Genomic DNA, 14,301 nt, shown 5'->3' on the forward strand with positions numbered 1-14,301 from the left:
TCATTTCTCAAAGGGTTACATCTGATGTCTTTACTACTGATTTACTTACTCTCTCCTTAATCCAGTGCAATCTGGTATTTGCTCTAAAGATCTTCTAATTGTCAAATTAATTGAGTGGTTTGTAGTCCTTGTCTTCCTTAATCTTTTTTTTTTTTTTTTTGCAGTTTGTGACTTGGTCGGGTAGTCCCTCTGACACATTCTTTCCATTTGGCTTTGTACACCACAATCTTCTGGTTCTTCTCCAATTTCCTGTGTGTGGTCTGTCTCCTCCAGTTTTTTTATCTCTTTTCTGAACACTTAAAGTAGGTATTCCCCAAGGGTCTGTCTTTTGACTATCTTTTCTCTTTATACTTTTTCTCTTAATACCTTGTCTATCTTAATCACTTGCCCTGATATATTTCAAATGCTTAATGAATGCTTTTAAAATTCATTTAATCATTTATATATGATTTCCAAATCTTTCTCTCCATACTTAATCTCTCTTCTGAGTTTCACAAGCACATCTATAACTTCCTACAGGGTACCTCCATTTGGATATCCCACCAACAACTTTAAACACATGACCAAAACTGAGCTCATTATCTTTTCCTTTAAATCTGTGCCTTCTGACTTCAACATCCTTGGTAATATTGACCTGGTCTCCCAAATCCAAAACTTTGGGATTGTCCATGATGCTTCCTTACCTCTCCAGTTTTTAGGTCTTGTTGATGCTACCTCAAATATTCTTTCACAGCTATTCCCCTCCTCTCTACACCCACTACTATGACCTTAGTACAGACCCCCATCACTTCTCACTGTATTCTAGGACAGAAATAGCTTCCTTGCATGTCTTCCTGCTCGCTGTCTGCCCCTCTTATTATTCCTGCCACAATAATAGATGCGGTCATTTACTCCCTGATGAATCAAATTCCTCTGTATAATTTAAAGCTCTTTATAGTCTAGTATAACCCAATCTACAGACACATCACTTCCTTTGGGAAACCTCTTCTGATCTCCCTGGTAATTAAGGTACTTTTCTCTAATGAATTTAACATGTAGTATTTATTCATGTTAACTACTTGACTATGACTATAAACTTTTTGAGGGCAGAGGTGCTGTCTTATCTGGATATCACCCCCTGCCCCAGTGCCTAATAGGGAGCTCTGCTATCAGTAGGTATTGTTAAAAATTTTTATTGTTTTTTTTTTTAAAGCAATTGGGGTTAAGTAACTTGCTCAAGGTTACATTGCCAGTTATTTCTGGGTGTGGTGCTAAGTATCTGAGCCCAGATTTGAACCCCAGGTCATCCTGACACTGGAGCTGGTACTCTTACTCGCTGAGCCACCTGGCTGCCCCTAAGCAATTGGGGTTAACTTGCTCAAGGTTACATGGCCATGTGTTTCTGGGTGGGTGCGAAGTGTGTGAGCCCGGATACGATCCCCAGGTCATCCCGACACTGGAACCGGTGCCCTTATTCGCTGTGCTACCTGGCTGCCCCGTATCAGTAGGTATTTAATAAATGTCTACTGTATTGTATTTTGGCGAGAAAGATTTCTGCCAATCAAACTTTAAGTTCACAGCCTTAGACAACAGGCACGAATGAACTCAAGTCTTGGAAAAGCTAAATCTGAACCAATATTTACAGTGGGAACCCCCTCTCCCACCAAGTACTCTTACACTTTGCACTGTATTTTTATGCATACTTTACTGATTACTAGACTGTAAGTTCTTTGAGGATAAAGAAATGTTATATGTCTTGTTATCACTTTGCACTTGGTTAGTGCAACTTAAACATCTGTCAACTGGTTATTAAACTACATTGGGGAAACTGTAGCCTTGAGGCCACATATGTTGTGGACCTCTAGGGCGTTGGATGCTGCCCTCTGACTGAATCCAAACTTCACAGAACAAATCCCCTTAATAAAAGGATTTGTTCTGTAAAACTCGGACTCAGTCAAAAGGCTGAACCTGAGGACCCAGAAGGCCCCAAGTTCCCCACCACTGGATCTTAATCACAGCTGCTTATGCAGCTTCCAAGTATCACTTGCGAGTTCCTTGTCTTACAGGGTGATTTTTGGAGAGTTGTCATTCTGAACGTACTCCTTCCACTCTCCTCATTGTAAGCATAATCATTCTAATTCCAGTCTTTATCTTCCATTGCAAACATTTAAACACTTCTAGGTAAAGATCCACTGTTATTATTGTCACCTATACAATTGCAATGAGCTACAAACTTCTACCTCTAGTCTGTTCCTTCTCCAAAGGGTCTTCATTCTCCAGTGGAGTATCATTACTTCATAACGTGGCCAGAATGAGTTTTTTAAAGCATTATTACAAATCCCAAAGCAGTTATCTTCTATTAGGGCACATTTGCTTTTGATCATGTTGCTTCAAGGGCCTTCAGTGACTCCTCATGGGTCACCAGAATAAAAACTTCTTACCCTGCTATGCCCTGTATGATCCTTAAGTTCCAGTTGACCTTTACTGCCTTAGCACTCTCCTCTACTTCCTTTTGTGTTGCAGCAAAAAGGGTATTCTCAACTCACTCTCCTTCTGGGCTTTCTTTGCTTAAGCCTTCAACAGGGCCCTTGCCATGGATGGCTGTTAAAAAGCCTCGCCCTCTCTTCAAGGCCAGTTTCTCTAAGCAGCAATCCTTGGTTCCCGATTCTCCCTCACAGACTTTGATCTGAACATACTACACTTAATGCAGTCTTACTCTTATGGTCACCTCAGGCTGTGAGCATGGGATCCCTACTGCTGAACAGTATGCCTTGCACACAGTGGGTCTTTTTAAGTGAATGGGAACCATGAAGGATTAAGCAGTTCATGTCACAATTGAAAAATATTTCGTCATAAGACAAATAATATCCAGAAAATATTTAATTCCAACCTTTGGAACTACTGTGGTTGTTGTGACCCTCCCATTTTCCCTCAGGACAAATGACAGAATTCAGTCTAGATTTTTGGAGGTCACTTCATAAGACACAGTTAAATGTCCTATAAATTGCTGAAAGGTCCAATCAATGGTTGAAGATAATTAAAAGGTAAAATAATATATCTTTAACCTCAATGGGCAACGTCTTTTCTGACATCTAATATAATTCTATTGCTGTAGGAAGCCATTTAAAAATGAGGTGGTGTGTAAAATCCAGATTTGGAAAGTAAAGAAGCTATACCTGCTTCTCCCCTGCAATTTAAAAAAAAATATTTGCTTTAACCTAAAGGTTTACCACAACATTCCTTGAACTTAGTATTCACTGTATGAACAATATTTCAGGGATCCATTGTTTTTTGTGTAAAACAAAGTAGATACATCCCTCCACTGAGGATGGAGCGGAGGGGCTTTTTGCTTCCTTAGTAGTTACCTAGGTTCTGGGGCCTATTCTACCTCTTAGGTTATGTGGTTTAAAAATTTACTTAAAAATTCACAAGGTACTTTTCATAAAACCCCTCAAATATAAGGCTGATAGACCCCCACCCTCCCAATTCTTTCTCTCCTGGCCCCACCAAAAAAAGTCCAAACTCAATAGGTCTTATGAAATTGTTTTTTCACTAGTCAGTCAGTATTGTCCTTTAACATCTTCAGGAATCTTAAATGGCTCTTAAGATTCCCTGCCTGATTACACTTGGCAGTCTCTGATGATATCTCAGGTTTGACAGCTTGAAAGAAAAAACACCTAAGGCCTTTGGGTCTTATCTAGTACATCAAAGTTTGTTTCTTATTGTCTTACTCCCATTTCTGAAGCCTAAGCTTCAAGAGGAGAGAATCCCTTTCAAAGCAAATGACCAAATGATAAGTTCCTATCCTGTGGGATGGGGCTGAGCATGTGTATGCTCTGGAATCAGTAGGCACATTAAAAGCACACCTACTTTTAAGTAACTTGAGAATTCCACTCACTATTGAAAGTTGTTGGTCAGCTGTGTGAATGAAAAGTGGTCCACAGGGCCAGAAAAATCACAAGGGAAGAAGAGCAAAGAATTGCTGTTCTGTTGAAGTAAGTCAAAAACCTCTGTGCTCAGGAACATTTTTCCTGGTGAAAGTTGGAGGGAGAGCAGAAAAGAGTGTGGTGTGGCTGGAGTGTCACCAGTGACTTTCTCAGATGCTTGATCGCCTCCATTGACAACTCCATCACCATGTCACAAGAAAGTCTTACATCAGATAACAAGGAACATTACCCAAGGAGGGCTAAAGACATTGGTGGAATTTAAAATTGCATTCTGAATTTAACCAATTATTTATCAATTATATGTAGAAATTCGAGCAAATAAAATTCCATCCTCAACATGCCACCACCCCTTGCAGCTGCTAATGTTTCTCAGAAGCCAGAAAGTACTATAAAATATTTCTTATAAAAGTATTTTTTTTTAATAAATTGATGTAACACGATAGCTTACTGCCATGTTAAGGTAACAAAAGTCAAGATTCTCAGCATTATTTTTATATAAATACTATGAGTGACAGTAAACTTGTATGCAAGTTCACAAAGTTTCTCTTTAGGTATGTGAAGATTCTTCACCCACTTTAACACACCTTGAAAACAGTAAAAATGAATGTGCACTGATTCTGATTAACCATTTAAGTGTAAAGAATCCCACTGCACAATAAAACCACACTAAAGAAAATGGGATGCCTTTGGAGGGAGGGGGAGGATAAAAGGGGGGCTCACTGATAAGAATCCACATTGTTCAAATAAAGATGACTATTTGTCAATTAAAGAAAATACAATGTGTATCAAAAGTACAAAGTATCTTACAGAAACTGAACTGGGAAAAAAAAAAGGCAAGCAGATTAGAACCTTGAAATAGTGAATGTGTTTCAACCCGTTTTATGATGGAAAGAAGCCATGGATAGACTCTAACTCCTTTGGGAGCATGAAGCCTTCCTGCATACACAATGCTGTCAGTTAACGAAAACCATAATTCCCTGCTCTCTAAAAATGCTGGTGAAGGGCAACTTGCACTATTGCTATAAGTCAGAGCAACAGATGGCAGGATTTTGGGCATCAAGTGGAGTCCGAGTTTATAGCACATGGTCACACAGATATAGTACCATCACCTTCTAAGATTCCACAAAGAGCAAACCTTCCAAAGCAGATGGCATTTTCAGAGATTTTAGAGAAATCAATAATTTAAAATAAATGGAAAACCCAACATATTATTAACATCACCTGAATACTATACTTCTGAGAAGAATAATTAATAAAACTCACACCTACCTTTAAGAAGTGATTAGTTGTTTTTTTCCCCCTAAATGCAAAGTAAATCCTTGCCAAATACATCCTTGAACTATTAAATTTTAAAACAAATTTCCGAGTGGTTAAGTGGCAAGGTCAAAAATACTAAGTTTATCCCTTAAAAGCCAGGATGAATGTCACAAAGAGCAAGGTCAGTTTTGATCTGAAGAGAACGACCTGACCCAAGTCATAACTTTTCTGAAGTCATAACATTTATTTCCTGACCTGAGGCAATAACTGCCTAAGCAGGTCATAAAGCATCTTTCTCACACAAAATTTTATATTCTCATCCCATGTACTGATAATAACCTAAGACTACTGTTATTTTTTTACTAGGGCCCACAAGAATGAATTTAATTTCCAAATGCTACAGATGACAGTAAATCAAATTAAAAAATTACAAAAAAAACCCAACACACCATGTGTTTTACTCTTGATTGGAGCCTGAATAAGTACAGATGGGCCATTCTGGCTATTTACCAGGAAACTGTCTAATTACTACTCCTTTAGATTAGTCAGAAGCTCAAATTAAACTATGAGTATCTAAATGGATTTAACAAAATACATAATTGCAAAACAAACTACTTCTAATGATTCAGGTTTTAGTGATAGGAATTTCTCTCCTTTTACAATAATATCAACAGTGTGACTTCATTAGTATCTTATTTTAAATCATATTTTCAGACTCAGAAAAGTTTACATGGAAAGCAGGTGGTGTCTGTCCCTGTCTCTTTTTACTGCATTTGTAGTACAGAGTCCTTTATAAACCAAGAGACCAAAAGTGAGAGTAATTTTTAACAAGGGTTTTCTTTCAGGGAAATTGAACAATTAAAAGCACAAATTAAGTTACGTACTTTTTCTTTCCATTAAAACCAATGAGTGATTTCTCCCTAAGACAAGGTTCTATGAAAAGTAATAAAAGCAATCAAAATCAGAATATGGAAAAGTGAAAACTAGAGTTTACTCAAAGATATGTTCTCTCCACATATTTAACACAGGGCAGCAGCTTAAATAAAGGTAAACCACTTAAAAACCAACAATACTTATGAAGTTTAAGTCACTGCCTTGAATTGTTTATAAATTTCATCCAATTTTATTGCAGGAATTCATTAAGGCAGAAAAAGTTAATATTACATGTAAAGAATGATTTTTACAGAGGTGGGCCAAACTAGGACTACAGGTGCCTGGGCACAGGGGCCTTCAGGAGGTTACATATTTTCTTGGACACCATGTGCTTATTATCTGTTGTCACAATTTGGTTCTTAAGTGGATGGATTTACATAGACACTTTAGAGATTATAAAATGACCAAAAAAAAAAATGAGTCTTGAATGTTGCTGAAAAAATAAATGTAGCTAATGGAAACACATTAATATGCTGTCAACAAAAAAATGTCTATGAGAGTAGGATGGCCCTTTACTTGTGAGATGAAATGGTTGTGCACATAATTCACTTATAAATGACCAAAGGCAGCACACAGCCATGAGAGGGGCTGGACAAAGTTGATCTACATTTAGGTAGACACTCCCCACATCACGGCATGTCTTTCTGATATGGTACAGAAAGCCTGAAAATAACCGAAGTCCAACAGATACTTTACTACTCTGGACCATGTAAACCCAATAAATTAACAGCCTCAATAGTTATAAGAATCTGGATTGCAAACTAAAACTGCTGACATTCAGGACATCCCTCAAGGCATTCCCCAACCTTCCGTTTAAGCACTAGATGAAGTGGCCAGGATTTCTAATTAGCAGGTTCAAGGGGAAAAAAACCACCACTTTTGCAGTTTAGGAAATGAGTATGCATTAAAGTAAAATTGAGCTTTCATCACACATGTGCAGTTGCTGGCAAGAAAATCAATCCTTAAGTAAATTCTTGGAGTCATGAATGCTAGACAAGGTCCTAAGCATGCACAGCTCTTTCCTAGTGCACAGGGTGACCAGGTAGACAGTAGGGGTGGTAGAAACCAGCTGCTGTTGGAAACCTGGCAGATGTGCTATCTTGGGAGCATGGCAGGGCAAAAAGGAAAGCTGTAAACACTCCTCAGGAATCGTTCTTTCCACCCTCACCTCTCCCCTCCCAACACCAGACAGGACCTCTGACTGAAATATACTCTCATCTGACGCCCAGCTTGCTCGGGCTCCTTGTATTCTGATGTTTTTTTTTTTTTTAACCATAATTCTTAAGCAGGTGATGGTGACCGTAACTGTGTAAGTACCTGTTTACGTACTTGATTTTCTGCTGTTTATGCCACAGCTCTGGCAGCAGCTGGAAGTGTAGAAAGTTTACCTGCCTAATTTATGAAGACATTAAGGTTTTCTTCTTTCATGGTGGCAGGAGTCCATGCAAGATTTGTAAACAGCAATATAAAATACTGTAAACATAACTCAACAGATCTTGTATAAAACAGAAGTAAATCCAAATTTACAAGTGGGTAAAAAAACCAGAGGGTGGCTTCACATAAAGTCCTCCCTCTTCTGTCAGGTGATTCTTTTAAATTACAAATATAATCCTGAGCTGAAAAAACTTGGGATTTGGGGAAGAGCTATTGTTGCATACAAAAGGAATGTCCAAAAAGAAGTTTGCTCTTTTCTTGCTGCTTTCTAGTGAAATTCAACTGCCAGACAAAGTTCTGAATGTGTTACTTTGGAGAAATTTATAGTTTAGTGTGGCGCCCAGGTCTGGACATTGCTGAAGCACTTGACATGACGGCTGCTGCGGCTGCATCCTCTGCTTCCTCCAGCTCATCCTGGAGCTCCTGGCTGACACTAGACTGAAGGGCTGCAGGAGTGAGCCACTCCTTGGGAAGGCAGCTTTGGAGGAATGGTATACAGGAGCTGAAGTAGGCGAGTCGATTGACCCAACGAGGAATCTCTTTCCCACAAAGAATCTACAGGAGGGGGGGAAAAAGGCAGGTTTTGTGTTACATGAAAGATATGGTTAATCCTGTCTAGTGCTGAGGAATGTAGGAAGAACAGTGCACAGTAAGTCCTCCATAGGCCACATTCCAAAGTGCCCTTTGACAGAAGCTACCTACCCAGTGAGGTCAGGGGCCAGGAACTTGACAGCAAATGCCACTCCTTACTTTGTGAACTTTTCACATCTATAATATTTAAGTAACATCAATTGCCTTTTGCTTTCTCCATGATCTTCACAATTATACTGTGAAACATCTAGAAAAGTTTTACGTTACTGCAAAATATGACATCAGGCTAATATATTACTACATCAATGGGAGCCTCAAGCTTCTACTGCTTGGATAAGTCTATCTGCCACTTTCAGTCTGTGCAGTCCTGGCCACCTTCCAAAGGGGAGCCAGCTTGCCCCTGGTCCCTGGTACCTGTTCACACATGGCCTGCCCAGAGGCCTGGGCCCTATCATCTGGCCTCTTGATGCAGCCTCAGAACCTCTGGACCATGATGCCCTGTCCAATGAGGTGCTCCGTGGACTACCAGGCCTTGCTAATCCCCTTGAACTTTCTTTTATGTGTCATCACTGCCAATCCAAGCGCATGAGTCCTTAAGATCTGAAGCAATCTTGATTTTCCTATTGACATTCCTAAAGCTTGGTATATGCTAAGTGTTTAATAAATTCCCATTCATTCATTTGACAAATATTCTTGCCTTCCTTTCTTCACTTCATTCCCAGGGCTGACAACCTGTTACATGAGGTTTATCAAAGTCCTGGAATCTATCTAGGATAAAACCTCTTCCTGGGCAACAGATTTAGTTGTTCTGTGACTTATTCATATGAGGATCAGACAAAATTATTAATTCCTAGTTTATTTCTATTCTGTAGTCCCCTTTGGAGCATGGAAACTAGGCTACCACACAGTGTCGAGACCTACAGTTTAAGTACAAAAGGGGTCAAAAGGATAAAAAGTTTAAGAAGCCCTGGGCTACAGGAAGATCCCACCCAGCTGAGAACCTGATTCCCTGCTAGATCTCCGACCTTTCTTCTGCCTTTGTCCCATAACAGTGGGAAGCTCTTACTACACTGGACCTTGGGTGGTTTAACTTTGCTCTTCTACTTTTCTTTTCTGCCCCTTCCCTTCTGCAGATAGCAAGGGTAAGAAACAAGCCCGGGGTGAGGAGCAGCATAACAACTGCCTGACGGGAAGGGAGAGATCTTCCCCATGCCCTAGGATTGTGTCAAAGGGCCGGGGTGAATTCAACAATCCTTGGATGTGAGAAGGCTCAGGGGCAGGTTGAGTGGAATGGGATGTCAGTGATGATGCTGAGATCAATCTTTGCTTTGTCCATCAACAAAATCTCTGGGGATCAGCCCAGGAGGAGAGAACAGAAATTTCTGCCTGGGTTTATTCCTCAAAAGAGTAAGTTACAATTCACAGTAGATTTTAGACCCGAAAACTTTATGAGTAACATAACTAAAATCCTTATTAATGGATGAAGGAAAAAAACTCACTGTACTATGTGCTTAACAAGACTTCTTAGTTAGCCTACATTTTATTAAAATCCTTATGTACCATATCTAACCATTTGGCTTTATTCTGTAAAGCAATGACAGTGAATTACCAAAGATAAAAGTTTTAAAGGACAGTTTCAGAATCTCTCATCTTCATACCTTTATATTAGTCATATCACACGCCTTAAATGCCCTCTCTCTTTACTTCCACCTTGAAGTCCCTCTTTTCTTTTTAAGATGTAGTTCAAGCACCATCTTCAGCATGAAACTTTTCCTGATTCTCCCCAGCTGTTAGTGTCCTCCCTTGTAAAATACCTTGGGGAGAACTAGGGGCTGAAGTGTGTAGAGTGCTGGACTTCGAGTCAGGATGACCTGAGTTTGAATATTTCCTCAGTTATTTACTAGCCATGTGACCCTGAGCAACTCACCTAACTTCTCCCAGACTCAGTTTCCCCATCTGTAAAATGAAGATAATAATAGCATCTACCTCAGTGGGTTGCTGTGTAGATGAAAAGAGATAACATATAATGCGCTTTATAAATGCTATTGTTATTATCTATTATGTATATATTTGTATTTACTCACACACACACACAAACATACATACATTAATTATGGATACAAGTGGTTCCTACAAGAATGTAAGCCACCTACAGGCAAGAACTGTTCTGTTTTCTGTAGGGAGCCATGGGGTGTAATGGAGAGAGCACTGGACTTGGTGTCAGGGAGACCAGAGGTTAAATTTTGCCTCAGAGATGAACTGACTTTCAATGAATCACTTTCGGCTCCTGTAAAATGGGGATAATAAAGAGTATCTGTCACACAGGGCTGTTGTAGGAACCAAAAAGGAGAATCTAGGTAACCTATATAAATGTTAGTTATCACTACTTGTTTCCCCATCGCCCAGTTAGCACAGTGCCTGGTATATATATAAAAAAGCATTTGATTGTTGATTGGTTGATGTTTCAGAATGGTTATGATGTCCACTTTAAATAGGCATTTATTAATAATACTATACACTAGGCTCTGGGCTAGATACTGGGAAAACAAAGAGCAAAACAAAAGAGTTCCTTCCTTCCAGGACCTTACATTTAATTTTGGGGAAACAACACAAACAGAGAATTAAATACAAAATATATACAAAAAGTTTTCTAGGGGTAGGGGAGATCAGAGTTCTTAAATTCTTATAGTATATTTATTTAGGAAGTGGAGAAATAGGTTTGTTTAAAGCCGACAGTTTGTTAATAGAACAGAGTGCGATGGGACTTGCATTGAGAGGAATGAGGGAGGAGAGGAATGGCAGGCACACAGTCTGCAACCAGAATCACAGGAAGCCTGGGTGCAGCTACAAGGCAGGAAACTGACATGAGCCTCACGGTCAGAAGCTCTAGTCCTGCTTTTAGAATCCCGTGCTTTGGGTTGTGGGAATCTGGGCAAATCACTTCACCTCAGATACTTCACAGAGCTGCTGTTAGGAAAAGTGTTTTGGTGAAATACTATCAAATGGGCAGTGCTAGAGAGGCAAAGCAATGGTGGAAAATGGAAGAAGTAGAGTTAGGTGACTCCAATGAAGTTTTTTTCTGAGAGTTTACTAACTGGTAGGGAAGGAGTCTAATGGAAGTCACTGAAGAAAATGTCTACCTCTCAAGAATATTAGCAAAATGATGACCTTGATGTCTTGTGACTTTATTTCAAACATAACTGCAATTTAGTAATAAGAAAATTAGAAAATTTTTAATGCATTTCTTAAAAAAGGAGAAGATTCTTATTTAGTAACAAATAATTTTAAAGTGAAAATTAAAGTTAAGGAGAGCTAATACTATCACAAAAACAGAGAGTAAGCTAATCCCTGATACTGGGTAATGAAAATTTAAAAAAAAAAATGACTTATGAATAGAATGTAGTAAAATTATTCCAACTAAACTCCAAGTTAGTCCAGATCACAATAATTGGAGACAAAAGACTAAATAAACCATGAGAACTTAAGAACTTTGATTAATTTAATGACTAACTATGATTCTACAAAGATGATGATGAAGCCCATTTACTTAGCACTAACCTATTTACTGAGAGGTGATAGATTCAAGGTAAAAAGTAAGACACATTTTTTGAAATGGCCAGCGTGGGAATATTTTGCTAGGCTATGTATTTGCTATAAAAGTTTTGTTTTTTCCTCCCTGCAACATGGGTAAAGGGGAGATAGGGCAGCACAGCCCTCTCCCTAATTTAAAAAAAAGAGGATCACTTAAGCATTTCAAAAAAATGCATTAAAAAAAACCAAAGGGAGGCCAGCATCACAAACCAGCAAGACAGCTTTGAAAGTGACATGTTTAATTTATCATAGTTTAAAAAAGCAAGCTGTACATAATAAAGATTTGCAATTCCATATACAATTTTCTTTTTCTTTTCTACTGCTTGTATGTAAATACTTCTTGTATTTGGTGTATGCTAAATTCGGGATTTAAAGAGTTCAAGTCTTGGTTAGATGTGCTCACCTCTAGAGCACAGCAAAAAAAAAAAATCAAGTTAACTGTTGGGCTCTATCCCTTCAGAAAATGCTGAAGTGGTTACTGGGGCCCTGGGGCCCAGTTTAGACTACAGCAGTGATCATCTTGTACAAAGACCCCCAACAAGTTGGGGAGCAGCATGTGTCATGAGAAAGATCAACAGGCCAACAGGACTGAGTCAGAAGCTCTGGTCCTTTATGATCCACAATAAGCTGTTTGGCTGTTTTGGTTCTCAAGTCTCCACATTTGTCAAACAAATGTTGATGTTGGTTAAATTATTTCTAAGGCCCTCTTTCCCAGTTTTTGATTCCATGGATAAAATGTTAAACAGGCTTATTACTAAGGCATATGAATTCTGAATGCATGGTTAATAGCTAACATGTATCACTGCACATAAATATTCCCCTCATATAAGAGGAGAGGAGAACCCATGGTGGCCTACAACATAATTGTTCATTTTATATAGCTTGAAAGTAACTCAATTATACAATATCCTTCCAATTAGATGTCTACTTGAGATGTAATCTGGAATAGTGGATATAGAACTGGACTTGGCAGTCAGGTGACCCGGGTTCAAGTCCCACCTCAGACATTTAGTAGCTGTGTGATCAAAGGCAAATCACTTTATCTTTCAAAGTCTTAGTTTTCTCATATGTGAAATGTTAATGTGAGAAATTATTGTCTCTTAAAAACACAAAAGATCAAGCAGCAGCATACCACACTGAACCTCTGAAACAGATAATTTTAGATCTGATGCTAATCAAAGAAATGTGGTGAACTATCTGACTAAGAATCTGAAGGCGAGAAAGCTAAATGATGATTCACCCAAATTATGTGAACCATATGGAACGATACTGTGGGTGTAGCAAGAGTCATTATTCCAATATTCCTTGAAGACTATGGAGAGAGTACAAGAAGACAATGAGCAATAAACTCTTCCTGTCACCAGTGAAGCAGTTTGATAAGCAATGAGTAACATTTCAAAAGTGAATTTCAAAATTATCTTAGATACAAGCAACAGTGAGGTGACAAATGTCTTGGCAGAGAAAAAAATGGACTAAGTAGAGATACTGATGAGGCATCAAAAGTACTCTGCATTAGTAATGGTTCAAAGAATGATAGATTAGACCTGGAAAGGTCATAGAGGCCATTATCCTCTCATTTTATATAGATGAACTGAGGCTGGGAGAGGTCAGGACTTGCTAAGGTCACAAGGATATTAAGAAGTGGAGCTGGGAATTCAAAAGCCAATACATTTACTGACTTCAAATCCAGCACACTTTCCATTCTACCTTAAAGTGTCTCTTATTAAACTAGAATTAAATAGTTCAGCCTTACTTCTCCCATTCTGTGCAATCCAGCTTATTTCAGGGAGTATTCTTTAACAATTCAGTCAGTTGTGAGAAAAGCCTACAGAAAGCATATTCAACATGAATTTGAGGGAATGAATTTGTTTCCTTTTGGGAGGCAACCCCAGCATGACTTTTTGCATCCTGGATTACAATGAAACTGTAAGGTTAGACAAGGGCAGGCATAAGCTTGCACAAAATAGGTATTTAATAAATATTTATTCATTTGGGGGAACACAAAAAGACCAGACTGAGGGAGGAAACATAGTAGAAATGGCACTGGACCAAGTCAGGAGGCCTTGTCATAATCTCTGGTCTGCTATTAATTATTTGTGTGACCTTAAGCAAATCACATAAATTCTGTAATCATGTTTCCTTTTACATAAAATAAGCAGATCAGAAAAATAAAACAGCAAAGTAAGATGTAATTAATGAAACAAGAAACAAATACTAAATAGCATTGTCTATTTGGAAGCCCTTTTGGATACAATTCATTTACCTCTGATAAAGCTGAAGAAAAGTGATTGCAGTTTTTATGCATCAAATGATAAGCATTGCCTCTGTACTCTTTCCCCAATTCTTCTACAATCTTTTCTAAATCATTTTCTAGGAAGTCAGTGCTTCCCAAAACAACAGCTTCTCTAAAACAAAAGGAAAAAATATAAGTACATAATATTTAGGTATTTATAGGCTTGTTTTTATAATCTGGTAGTCTTAGAATACTTTGATTAATATAAGAAAAGGAACTAATAATAAAAATAAGACAACCAGAAAAGTAAGATTTCTTCCCCATTCAAATTCTCTT

The 14,301-nt window shown here is 38.4% G+C and overlaps 1 protein-coding gene across 2 annotated transcripts in view; it reads right to left on the minus strand.

Moving 5' to 3' along the window:
- The window catches only part of DESI2 (desumoylating isopeptidase 2), a 72,179-nt gene that overhangs the window by 18,689 nt on the left and 39,189 nt on the right, over nucleotides 1-14,301 (minus strand). Inside the window, exons 4-5 of one of the 2 annotated variants that reach the window (XM_069069154.1) lie at nucleotides 13,996-14,137; nucleotides 6,284-8,105 (exon numbers count right to left, since the gene is read on the minus strand). In XM_069069154.1, the coding sequence (XP_068925255.1) occupies nucleotides 7,872-8,105; nucleotides 13,996-14,137 (376 nt within the window). In that variant the 3' untranslated portion in view covers nucleotides 6,284-7,871. Of the gene's footprint in view, nucleotides 1-6,283; nucleotides 8,106-13,995; nucleotides 14,138-14,301 lie in introns of those variants that run through there. The other variant, XM_069069155.1, reaches the window with a different exon arrangement.

This window comes from Petaurus breviceps, unplaced genomic scaffold, assembly GCF_028583685.1.
Source record: "Petaurus breviceps papuanus isolate PSGF00001 unplaced genomic scaffold, PetGlider_PUasm1.0 90778, whole genome shotgun sequence".
Classification (NCBI taxonomy): Eukaryota; Metazoa; Chordata; class Mammalia; order Diprotodontia; family Petauridae; genus Petaurus; species Petaurus breviceps.